We start from the raw sequence: 12,774 nt of genomic DNA, 5'->3' as shown, positions 1-12,774 counted from the left end.
CAAACCTTCCTGCCATTTGGGGCATATGGGCGCCCACAACTTGCAGGCCCTTGGAGAACGTTTTCAGAGCATTCCAGTAACAAAACAAGCAAACAAAATGAACACCTGGGGCACAGGAGGTTCAAGCATGAGCCCAGAATGGCTAAGTAGGTTGGGTAGTTGGTTGCCATCAGCTGGGAAAGCAAAACTCTCAGGCAAATTCTATTTTCTGAATGATGTTTCTGTCCTCACTGGGTTTACGCGAAGAGGATGGAAGAAAGGTAACGTCAAGGTAGACAAAATTGCAGATGAATTTCTCAAAGGGATTAAAGGCGATCTTTAGTAAACATAGGTGACAAGGAAAATTTTACATTTCAGCATTCCCACACACTAAAAAAACAAAAACCAAAAATATACACATCCAACTACTTTCCCCCTTCTTTGGTAGACATTAATAAATAATTCCTCTAAATTCACAGAAGACAGCAAAATAAAAAAGCTGTAGGTATTTATTGCATCAAAGGTAATACCAGAGTTAAATTAAAAAAATTTGTAACCTTCACCTGTGATAGTCCTAGCATCAGGTTTAGAATAAAATGTTATAAAGTGAAATGTTGTAAAAATCTATTATGGGCTAGCAACCAGACTCTGAAGCCCATCGGTCGTAGCCATTACTAATGCTGAAACTCACAAAGAACCAAATCTCAAATATAACCCTTGCAATGTACATGCACGATGAAGGCAAGAGATGCACCTGTAATGAAACACTGATGAACAGAAGTCTTGGTTCTCCTCACATCTTGATTTCAATCATAAAAGTGGGAAATACATTGAGGATTTGCAATTACCTACCTGGGGGATACCTGGTTTTCATAGCAATAAGAACACTGTAAGTGAAGCCCACCTGGTGAACACGCGGGTAACCCTACGCATAATTAAAAGAGCACAGAGCACACAAATTAATCCCCCCTGTTTAAAGTGCTCACCTCCTCTGGTTTCCAATGGTTAAATTTTTTCTTTTCCACCCTGCATTTAGCTCCCCCCGTAAGGGCCTGAGTAACTGCACTATTATCAACAAATAAGGCAACCCAAGGGTCCAATTCCACAAGGAGACCCCTGACAAAAAGAGGTATCACTTAGAGATGATGCAGAGCGGCTTCAGAGGGGAGACCAATAGGGCTGAACCTGATGTATTTGGTAAAGAATTTTATTTCTCCTAGGTGAGTACTTTACTCATGAGCTCACTACAGAAGCAGTCATGGTGAAAATAAGACTGGCATTTATAGGATGTCTTTTATCATCAAAATGCTTAAAACAGGTCAATGAAGTGTCCTAGCATTGCTATGGGAGCAGTTTGGCCAAGGCTTTTACAAATGGTGAAAACAGACACAAGCAAGGCAGGGAAAGGCCACGGAAAGACCAAGAATGACAAAAAAGAAAAAGTACTCAACACTCCATGCCATGCTACATACAGAGAAATATACGTAAAGAATTCTTCGCGTATTACGTCCTAAACAATGGTGCCTTTTAAGAGGGCAGTTTGTAAATGGCAAATGTGAGATCACTTGCATTCAAATCGTTTCTGATACTAAATGACAACTCTGATTAAAGGGATTAAAGGCGATCTTTAGTAAACATAGGTGACAAGGAAAATTTTACATTTCATCAACGTAAAGCCCATTTGCATAGAAATGAGTGGAAAAAGTAGACCAAACCCAGCAGCACAGTTTCCAGGAGGAAATGGCAGCCGTGAATCTGGCTGGTCAAGGAAAGCACTAGTTTTGGAAACGCTGTAGTCAAGAGCTCTTACTGAAAGGGAAAAAGAAAAGATTAAACTCAAAGAAAGAACACGGAAAGCAGCTGAGGACTTTCCCGGCCGTTCCGTACAAAGCCACTGAGGAGAGACTGTCTCACGTGCACTCTGCTCTCACGTGACCCAAGGAAATCCAAGTCATCGCAGGTGGGCGGGGGCCTCTCCTAGGCCGGCCTTGGAGAAGGAAACGTCTTCTTCAGCTGCACCCGGCTATTGATCAGAGGAGGGTTAAAGCGCCAGAAAACGAACTTGGAGACACTCAGGGAGGTGGCCCAGCACGAGGAAGTGGAGTTGAGGCCGACGACGTACACGATGTCCGTGATGCACAGACGTGCTCGGAGAAGCAAAACGAAACAAACTCACCTACTTTCAAAGTCAAACAAATTTTACATTGTACCCCTGTTTAAGAAAGGCCTCTCTGATGGGTGATAAAAGAGTGCGGGGGTCTATGGGACAAGCACCTCTGCCTCTCTTCAGGACTATCACGGGAAGCATGGGGCCGCTGTTGGGACCGCAGGGCCGGAACAACCCGGCGCACCAGCCCGGTGACTGGCGACACTTCTCTGCTGGCAATGAGCACAGCAGGTGATCCTCGCTTTGCGTGACTCACTTAACTCCTTCACCCTGGGATTCTTTTGCAGGAAAAGAAAAACATGACACTGCTATGGGTAAAGACTTCCTTAAAGGGGGGAAAAGACATCGAAACCTTTGTGCTCTGTGAAATGAGGGAACAAAAGGGTTGCTTGCAGCAAGTTTATATCTGTAGGAAAATCAACTGGGTACCGGCCACTTGCTAGAGAAAAAAAATCCAGCTTGGTTGATGTAACCATTACCCTAGTAAGAAAACAATGACTATCTTGTTCATTTCCTCTTGATCACTTGGGAAGGTTAGGAAAAGGGACATATGTGTCTGTAAGCCCTCTAAGTACACATTTTCTTCTCTTTTCTTCTCACTACGTGAAACACATACACATTCTTATTACCCTAAAGTCACTTGAAAAATACGGTGATTGCTTACAAATAGTGGAAAATACCAATAAGAGGCAAAGAAACGAGCACTTTACAGAGACAGAATTTGATGGGCTTTAACGTGAACCGTTTTATTTAAAACAGGGATCCATCAGAGGTGGTGAATATCAGGGTCAATGTTCTAGAGCATGGCACGGATGGATGAAAGGGAATACTCACCAGCACCTCACACGGGACTGAAAGACAATGTCAGCAACACACCACGGAAGGAAAACAAACAAAATGGAAAAGGCACCTGGGGGGGAGGGGCTGCGGTGAGCACTGCCTCTCGGCAGGTCCACGCCTGTGCACTGTGGATAAGTCTGGACAAGCGACATTGGAAAGGGAACAAAAAGGTTCCGATCTGAAGCCCAGGATCCTACGTGGGTAGCTAACCTTTCCTCAGCCTGGTTTCCACCCACCGCTGTGTAGTTTCAGGTCCTAAAAAGAGGAGAAGGCTGCTGAAGTGTAACACAAACTCTCCCCCCCTTTTTTTCTCTAGGAAAAAATAGAGAAACCTCCCCCAGTTCAACCTCAGAGGTGGCTTCTGAAGGCTTGTAAGCATCCTGACATAAAAAATAAGAAACAACAAAATAAAAGACAGGTAAGTGGCCTGGACTTAAACCAGTCAGTCAAACGGAAAGGCAGATTCAGAAAAATAAAACCTGGTGACCAGTCCATCAGCCGTCTGGTTGGCGCCCTGCCTGAGTGAAGATGTTTAAACTGCATCCACAACACACGCACGCAAGCACAGAACTGCTTCTGGCAACTGAGTAAATAGCTACCCTCTCCTTTGAGCACGGTCCTGCTACCGGTGACCACGTGCCAAGTGCTGAAGTTACAAGAGACACCCAAGTGGCGAAGGGCCCCCAGCAGTGGTCTGCCCCGTGTGGCCGGGTCTGTGGGCAACAAGACTTGTGCTCTCAAATAATGACCCCTCCCAGCCCCCACTCCTTCCCGTTCACGCTATGCGTTTTGACCTCCCCGCAGGGAGGTCCAGCCGATTCCGTCCCCTCCTGGTTTGAGGCACTCCCTGGAACATCTTTGATTAACCAGGGTCCTTCATTTCTTTCCAACTCCGTTGGTGACTTTTGACTTGGAATGTCGATTCCTTCTTCTGGAAGAATGGCTCTCGCTGTTGCCTGGATGCTTGGGTGGGCCATCTTCAGAACCTGGCCAAAGGAATCGGGACACACCGTCACCGTGCGCTGTGGGCTCCCGGCTCGGGGCTTCTGAAGCCTCTGATTCTGGTTCTCCCTGTCCGGGCCGCCCCACCGCTCCTCCACTGGTCCTTGTGCGCCATCTAGTGGCCTCGTTAATGAATCAAGGCACAGAAGCCCCGGCACTGAGCTAGCACAGCTGGGGCCAGGGTGTGCAAGCCATGGCTCCACAAAGACGGGAGCGTCCTGAGGACGTTTACGTTCACACCGTAGGGCGGATCGTGGTCATGGTGATGGGGACCAGAAGCGAGAGCACAAATAACATCGAAGCACAAAGGAGGGACAATGAAAACAAACCACATGGGTGTCGAGTCTACCTTAGCAATCAAAGGACGCATCAGCTAGGTGTCCACACCTTGACCTGCTACACACCATTGTTTCTAAATCCCTAAATGGGAATGGATTCTTGACTTGGCAAAGATCAAAGATATTACATGCCCTCAATGGTTGGATCTGGAAGCCACCTTTACAAATCTGCTGCTCATGACAGGCAGCCCCGGAGCCATAGACTGAAGATGCCACATGCCCTCAAGCAGCTCACGGTCTGCAGGGGCGGTGTCGTCTGTCACGCTCTATCATTTGTGTGGGAGCTTAGAGAAAGACGTCTACAGTGGCTGAGTGCTGGGCAATCATCAGGCATCAGCCAGGTGGAGGGTGGAGCCAGGGCAGTGGTGGGGTGAGGGTGGGCATTCCGGGTAGGGGTGTGTAAGGCCTGGAAGGTCATCGGAACTTTCTGGCATTAGGCTGGCTCTGCCCTCGGGCTGAGAACATGGCAAATCTCTGGCTTAGCAGCTAAGCCAAAAGGTTCTCTGCTCCAGGGCCCAGATTTTTTTTTTTTAAGCTGTCTGCCTTTCATTTAACTATATCTCTACCATTGCTTGTTTCTTTTAGTCTTTTCAGTGGAGAACCCGGAATTGCCATGGACTGATCTCTAGGATGGTTCTGGATAAGGGAGCCCAGGGGAACCCCTGTGCCTACCTCCATCAGCATTCCATAACAGGCTGCTGATTCAGGAGAAATCATCTCAGGGTGACCAGCACTCGGTAGTGCTGGGGACAGCTGTGATGAGCTTCACCCCAAAAGAACTCAGGAGAGCAACTGCCTCAGCAGTGTTTTCCCCTCCCTTGTCCCCGCTTCTCCGAGCAATTCTGTGGGTTAAAATTCACGGTCCCTGACATTCAGTTCTCTTCCTTCAGTCAAGCCCAAAATCAGCTCATAACTGACATGGAATTACTATCCAGTGGGTCATTGTTCTACGAGTCAAATTCTTTAAGATAACCAGGTGGCCCCAAATCTTTCCAAAATGCTCCTCGGAGAGAGGCCAGTGGGAGATCCCTGACTACACTGTTGAGATCCCCCTCGTGCTGGCCTATCTCTTGAATGAACACGATTAAGTCGATCCACCTCTTCGGAAAGCTTTCTCCTCCTGGCACACAGCTCTTCCTAACGCTTTTCACTCACGGTGAAAGCCAAGAGGAGGAACATCCCCATCAGGATGCTTGAGACAGTGGGATCTTGTTACGTTTTCCTGTCTCAGAAAAGGCAGAACCACGTGGCACCTCTTCCTATGAAGCAAGTTTCTTGGGCAGAACCTGTGAGCACTTTGCATGTTTCTTAATAAGTAACAGGAGACGCGCGATGAGTAGGTTTGAGACCCTTCAGGGCATATATTTATCAACATTCGGAAGATAAATACTGATGCTAAATCCCTTTACTGGGCTTTGGGAGGGAGAGGACCCAGGAGCGTTTTTAACAAAGAGCAAGAGAGAGATACCTTTTGTACCTTTCCCGTGAGGCCAGGAGATGTCAGGGCTGTAGGTACCATCTTCACACTCTGAGTAGGTCTAGGGAGAGAGGCAGGCTTAGTGGTGGAATTTCAAGTGCTCCCGGGAGGAGGGGGACCAGCAAACAAGCGAGGCTGCTCAACCCTGGCCTCTCCCAGGCTGGGGATCCCCGCCAGCAAGTGCAGGATCACCTCACGCTTATGCTCTCAGCTATAAGATCAAGGCTATATCCCAGGGGATGCAGATTACATCTTCTAGGAAGCGCCTTTAGCTCCTTAGACTAAAAGTATGAATAAAGGATGAAAGCGGTTATTTTTACTTAAAAATAATTACAGTTGACAAGACTGCTACAGCATTTTAAGCCCACTCACATCTATCCTCTACCTTAATCTTCATCTACTATGAAGTGGGCAGGGCAGGAGTTTCCGGATGGGAGCCCGAGGCTGGGATACAGGTAGAGGCCTGGACAGAGTGAAAGACCTAGCTTTTCAAAAACTGCTCTGGGGCTTGACATGCAATTTAAAAAAAAATATGTATATATAAACAAATAATTAAGCTTTAACCCCCTTAAGAAATGAGGATAAAAGTCCTGACCTATTGAACAGGGCAGTCACACGTAAGGATGGCAACTGACAGGAAGTGAATTCTGCACTGGCTACGTTTCTAAAGCAGGGAGGCTGACACCCGGCTCTCACTGTGCCGTACATGCTACATCCTCACGTGCATGTGCTCTGGGCTAAAGCGCTAAGCAGGACGTGGTTAGTTTAAATAAAAGGCCATCTCCACCTTCCATTCTATACCTTTTCTCGGTGACCATAGTGCTCTGCATACCAAACCATGCCGTACAGACACAGGAAGGTAGTGAACGCCTGGAAGAGAAAAACAAGCACAAAACCATTTTATAAGTGAGGGTGCACCAAAGAATTCCACTTCCCGGAACTTCAGGGTTTCAATGGGAATTCATACACGATGGCTCGACGCATTTCTGCCTTCTCTCCCGGGATGCCGGTTACAGAATGGCTGGATGCGACAGAGGTGAACCCCGGGGGGCAGCACCCCTAAAGCTTTCGGCAAGAAGAGTTCCGATGAGGCCACAGTTACCACTGTGACTCCACTGTCAGAGTGAAGATCATTTCTAGATGTGGGATCAGGTGGGATGCATTTTCTGAACAGCTTTGCAGGTTCTGCCTAAGAGGACGGATAGGACTCTACATTGTATTTCTTTTTTTTCTTTTTGGCCTGATTTTCACAGCCTATCCTCTGCACCCTGCCGCCCATCACTGGAAAGAGTTAAAAGGACTTAGCTTGGGCTTCCCTGGTGGCGCAGTGTTTTGAGAGTCCGCCTGCCGATGCAGGGGACACGGGTTCGTGTCCCGGTCCGGGAGGATCCCACATGTTGCGGAGCAGCTGGGCCCGTGAGCCATGGCCGCTGAGCCTGCGCGTCTGGAGCCTGTGCTCCGCAGCGGGAGAGGCCACAACAGTGAGAGGCCCGCGTACCACAAAAAAAAAAAAAAAAAAAAAAAAAGGACTTAGCTTGTCAGCTTCTGAGGGGAAGAGGATTTCTGAATGAAAACGCAGTTTCATTCAGTCTGGGGTCACAGTGGTGCCGGAGGGCATTGAGGACACACACCCACGTGTAGGTGGCAGACCCCAGCAGGACACCGCTGCCCTGGGCTTGGCGCTGCTTTTTAGTCTCAGTGGCCCGGCTCTGACCCCAGTTCTGGTTGCTTTTGTTTTTCTCAGTTAAGTAGATAGGAAAGTAAAGCGAAAATAAAAATGTCTTGTGAGCCCTGGTGTGAAAAGAGAAGGGCGTGGTCCACGGGTACCCAGAGGCCAGGATCACCTCCGCTTCCCCCCATGTGTGCCCCACTGGCCCCCTGCACCCTAAATTAAGGAAAAAAACAGCACCTAAGAATCCAAAGTTTAAAAATGTGTCAAAAAACTACAAGTTGGGGAAAACTTCCTGGCTGTCTGGACTAAGCAGTGTGTTGGGCCAGGTCCTCCAGCCAGGCCTCCCCTTCCCCTCGCGACTGTAAGTGGATCACCAAAACTCAACCAAACCAAACTGCCCGTCCTGCCATGACATTTCTTCAGAATTCCTTGATTTAGGAACCCATTGACAGTGAATCCTCTTCAAGGATTCCTAACCTCCATCTCTTCCACTGCATTTCCTCTTGGGGACCTGTCACCTTGACCCAGTCATGGGAACAGTTGTGAAATCATGATGGACTCTTCCCTTCTTGAATAATTTTAATTCTTTCTCAGAATCATAACTTTAGATCTAGAGGCATTGCCTCAGAGATCGTTATTTTCAATTCCCCTCATTTCACAGCAGGGGAATGAAGGCTCAGAGGCGACTGCCTTCTCAAAGACACACAGCTAGAGTGTGGCAAGACTGAAGCCAGAACACAGGTCTCTTTATATCCCTGGATCACATTTCAGGGATGGCCATCGAGATAAATACTGATTTTATGCCTACACATCTTTATATCTCTATTGATCTGTCCACTCATCCATTCCTGGAGGAAGCAAAGCATCATGGGAAAAGCCAGTCCCATCCCATCCCTCTGCACAGCCCACAGCCTGGAGGGTAGAGCCAGGACTGCAGGGAAGGCTGGGCTGTGCGTTCTCATCACCGCAGCTTGTGGTCCAGCCCTGGCCCAGTTCCTCAGGTCAGTGACGTTCACTGAGTGTCTGCTGGGCGCACAGAGTCACCTTAAGTCTCAAGAAAGAAAGGAGTCCAAGCGCTCCAGCTGGCCATTCTCCTTCTACATCAGTGAAGTGTGACTAGCGGCATGGTGGAGAGGTAACATGAAATATAAGAAGACCCACTAGTTCATTTTATATTAAATCCATATACAAACTGGTGTAAATTAGGAATTTTTTTTAAAAAGCTCATATCCCCCCCATCAAAAAATTAGGCAATGAATGAATATGTTCAAATTATAGAATGAAAACTACTTCTAATCTTTAACATATTCCAGTACTTGTTCAGATTTCTAATATACAACCACGATTAAATGTACGATTTTCACAGCATGGCAAGAGTGGGAAGACTAGAGCATCCGCAGTGTGTAAACCTATGTATATGTCAGCTCCTTGACAAAGAGCAGAACAGGTCGGCCTAGGTTTCACAGGGAGGGCAGGGAGGACAGGTTCCACCTCCGTGGACCAGTCGGTGGCTGTGCGGTGGCGGGGGTGGGGGGTGGGGGCAGCGCCGCGCCGCTAGACCATGGGAGCAGTCAGGGCTGGGCTGGCTGTCACTGTGCAACCCGCCCACCAGAGGGCAGGCGTGTGGGGCTCTTCCTCTTCGTCCCCCAGCTTCCTCCCTTCCCCTGGGAGGGCAGGCGGGCAGCTGGGGCTGCTCCAGCAGCAGACAGCTGAGCAGAGCTGGCTTTGCAGCGGGGCAGGCAAACACTGGCAGGTGCTGGGAGACAGATGCTTATCATCACGATCGCCAGGCAAAGGGCCTGCCGCAGCTGCCAAGTTTACCACTTCACCTGGGTACAAGAGGCCCCTTTTATACACTTGTCCCAGGAGACAAAAGCGTGTAATTTATGGGTTTGCAATCACACCTGTGGAAATCTAGGCAAGCACCCACTTAAAATGTCAAGGCCTGGATTTAAAATGACAGTTGTATGGATTCTGTTTAAATAAAAGGAAGAAAGAAAGAGAAACGTGAGGGCTGAGAGCCAAGGCAGCACACCCCCCCCCCCCACCCCCGGTGTGGCTTCCACGCTATGGTAAGGTGTGCTCAAATTCACCCCGACTGATCAGACAACTGGTGCGGGGGCAGCTTATTAACCAGCATCTGGGAGCTTTACTTCCACACTGATCTCAGATTCTGTGTACGTTCTCCTACCAGGCAAGGCAAATAATTGGGGGCTTTGTTTCTCTTAGTGTGGAGGCCTGGCGTAACTCAACGCTCTCTTACTCAATAATGTTTGCCTCACTCCTAAGATTGAGACCAATGTTGATCTCTAATAAAGGCCATGATTATAAAAATGTGCCAGGACCTTATTTCCACTCTTTTTCTCTAACTGGTAAATGTGCAAGGCAGTGGGGACCCCTAATCATCCCAGCCAAAGGCCTCTTTTCAGGCCAGGTCCCCCTCCATGGCGTTCATCACTGCTAACACCAACTGGGGGATTCTGCTTATCTTCAAAGTCCTCTTTCCTGTGGCCGTTTCTTGTCCTTGGCCTGGCCTCTAAAATGTGGCTGCTCCCCAGACGCCATTCTCAGCCAGCTTCTCCTTCCCACACTATGTCCCCCGACTCTTACCGACCCAACGGCTCCAACCGTACCCTACACACAGGTGCCTCCCACCTCTTTCACCTCCAGCGCCGACCGAGTCTTTCCAGTGCTACTGGACAGACCAGAATTTCCAATGACACAAGACACCTTCACCTGTAAAATCTAAGAGTCCCTCACACCTAACTCATCTCCTTTCGAGGGGCTTCTCTGATATCCTCCAACCTGTTACTAGCACCAAAAGCCACCAGTGGCACAAACAGGAAAGCCTGGAGTTGCCCTTCCCAGCTCTCAGAAGGGGACATCGTCTATCGAGTTGGGCTCTGTAGCTCTCAGATCCAGCCCTTTCTCTGCATCTTCAATGCCGCTGCCTTGGATAGGTTCTCACTGAGGTCCCTCCAACACCCTCAGGCTCAGCCCTTCTCCAATCCGCCCCCCCCCATACTCTCCCACCCTCCAGCTGCCCCGTGAGACAGTCTTTCCTCTGAAAAACCTTCGAATCTCCAACCAAGACACACAGAGCCCATCCTACGCAGACGACCCCCTCTGCCTCCAACTCGCTCTTCTTCTTGCTCCCCAAACAGGTCGCCGTCCTCTTGTGACGCTGGCACGGGCCTGGCTTTGAGTCTTGGGACGTGCTTGTCTCTCAACCTGCCTCTGTGTGTCCCGGTCTTTGTCCCTTGACCTCAGTCCTTTCTCCTCCCTGCGTGTGCCGAGTGTTTCCTGTGCTAGCGTCCGTGGGGACAAAAGGACAATGGAAACTTATTCTCTGTGAGCAGGAAGTACCATGTGGAGGAGACCGATATAAATACCCCAAGTTACATCACACTGGCGCTAGAACTAAAAGAAACACGTACCAAATGCGGCTGGTCCCCCGAGGAGGGGTCGTCTAGTCTGCCTCGCAGGTGAGAGCGTATTGCATGCAGGACACGGATTTAAGTTTGGTCTTGGCATTAAGATTCACCAGGTAGAGAACGCAGGGAAAAGCACGCAGATCGGGCAGAGGAAGCCTCCTGGGTGAAGGCAAGACGACTCTGGAAGGATGGTGGGTTGAGGTATCTAGGAATAGTTTGGCGGAGCCCGAGCACGGGGTACAGGCGGTGGGTGTGGTGAACGATCCAGAATGACGGCCCTAAACACACAAGCACGACTTCCTGTCTCAGCTGGTAGGTCTGTGGTGGGGATGCTGTTCCTTCTTGCTGTTTCTGTCTACACGGAGGGGGCTTCCCTGGTATAACACTCCTGCTTTCCCTCACCCCTCGCCCCTTCCCCAGGGAGGTGCGAGTATCTTAACGGACTAGGGAATAACAGACAAGGAAGCTGGGCGTCTCCCTTCTTTCCCTCTGGGTGCGAGGCCACCAGCGCAATGTGGGCGCCCTGCTTCCTGGGGCTGCAGAGGAAGCGTGTCTGCTTCTGGGGTTCACTAATCCGAAGCCCCTTGTTGGCACGCACCTGAAGCTAATACCGAAAAATGTGGACTCTCAGTAGTAAAGCTGCCGTTCTGCCTCCATAGCCTTCGTCCATCCTGACTATCTCTAATTGATCTGAACCTGGTGGGGGGAGATGCTGTACTGTTAGGCCCTCTAGGCCCCAACGATAGGGAAAATGATTCTACGCAGGGCAAAGGGGTTCCGATCGGAATTATGGAAGATCACTCCGGCAGCAGTGTAGGGAATGGAGGTGAAGGGCAGGATGGAGAAAATGGGTGTCTAGAGGGCAGAGGCAGTGGGAACAGAGAGGAGGGGCTGGAGCTGGGCCACCCGGGTGAATGAATAGAGCCGGAGGGCTGACATGGGGGCTGACAGAGGAGAGGAAGCAGCCGCCTGGGTCTTAGGCTGGGGCACCTGAGGGATGGGGGAGCCGTTCACGGTGATCCTTTGTGATCCTGAGCACACATCACCTCCAGGAGCTTCACTCCAGCTTGTCTGCTGCTCTCTCTAGGGCTCCTCTAGCTCCGTGCACACACATCTTTCTTTTTGTTTTTTGCACACCTTTATTGGTGTATAATTGCTTTACAATGGTGTGCTAGTTTCTGCTTTATAAAAATGTGAATATAACAAAGTGAATCAGCTATACATACACATATATCCACATATCTCGTCCCTCTTGCATCTCCCTCCCACCCTCCCTATCCCACCCCTCTAGGTGGTCACAAAGCACAGAGCTGATCTCCCTGTGCTATGTGGCTGCTTCCCACTAGCTATCCATTTCACATTTGGTAGCGTATATATGTCCATGCCACTCTCTCACTTCATCCCAGCTTACCCTTTCCCCTCCCCGTGTCCTCAAGTCTGTTCTCTACGTCTGCCTCTTTATTCCCTGTCACTAGGTTCATCAGTACCGCTTTTTTAAATTCCACATATACGTGTTAGCATATGGTGTTTGTTTTTCTCTTTCTGACTTACCTCACTCTATATGACAGATTCTAGGTCCATCTACCTCACTACAACCCAAACATCTTTTATGATGTTTGCAATATAAGTAGTTTGCTTGTGTAATTCCCACGTGGACTTGGAGATCCTCCGAAGGGGGACACCTGTGGAGGGGGAGCAGGAAATCTCCAGCCAGACTATCTGGGTTTGAGTCCTGGCTCTGCCACATGCTACCTGTGTGACCTTAGGTAAGTGAGTGAACCTCTCTGCGCCTTTATCTATAAAAGAGGGATAATAAAGTACCTCCCCTCAAAGTGTAAAGATCAAATATGCAATTCATGAAAAGT

At 49.2% G+C, this 12,774-nt stretch overlaps 1 protein-coding gene across 5 annotated transcripts in view; it reads right to left on the bottom strand.

The window, feature by feature from the left end:
- Window positions 1–301: 301 nt before the first annotated feature.
- The window catches only part of PTDSS1 (phosphatidylserine synthase 1), a 67,991-nt gene continuing 55,518 nt past the window's right edge, over window positions 302–12,774 (bottom strand). For 3 of the 5 annotated variants that reach the window (XM_073794602.1, XM_073794605.1, XM_073794604.1), the window contains 3 exons: window positions 6,605–6,673; window positions 5,795–5,864; window positions 302–2,126 (listed from right to left, as the gene is read on the bottom strand). In XM_073794602.1, the coding sequence (XP_073650703.1) occupies window positions 1,957–2,126; window positions 5,795–5,864; window positions 6,605–6,673 (309 nt within the window). In that variant the 3' untranslated portion in view covers window positions 302–1,956. Of the gene's footprint in view, window positions 2,127–2,866; window positions 3,973–5,794; window positions 5,865–6,604; window positions 6,674–12,774 lie in introns of those variants that run through there. The other 2 variants (XM_073794603.1, XM_019925101.3) reach the window with 2 other exon arrangements.

The sequence above is a fragment of the Tursiops truncatus genome, chromosome 17, assembly GCF_011762595.2.
Source record: "Tursiops truncatus isolate mTurTru1 chromosome 17, mTurTru1.mat.Y, whole genome shotgun sequence".
NCBI classification, from domain to species: domain Eukaryota; kingdom Metazoa; phylum Chordata; class Mammalia; order Artiodactyla; family Delphinidae; genus Tursiops; species Tursiops truncatus.
The sequence above is the reverse complement of the archived record's forward strand: the minus strand, read 5'-3'. Positions and strand labels throughout refer to the sequence as shown.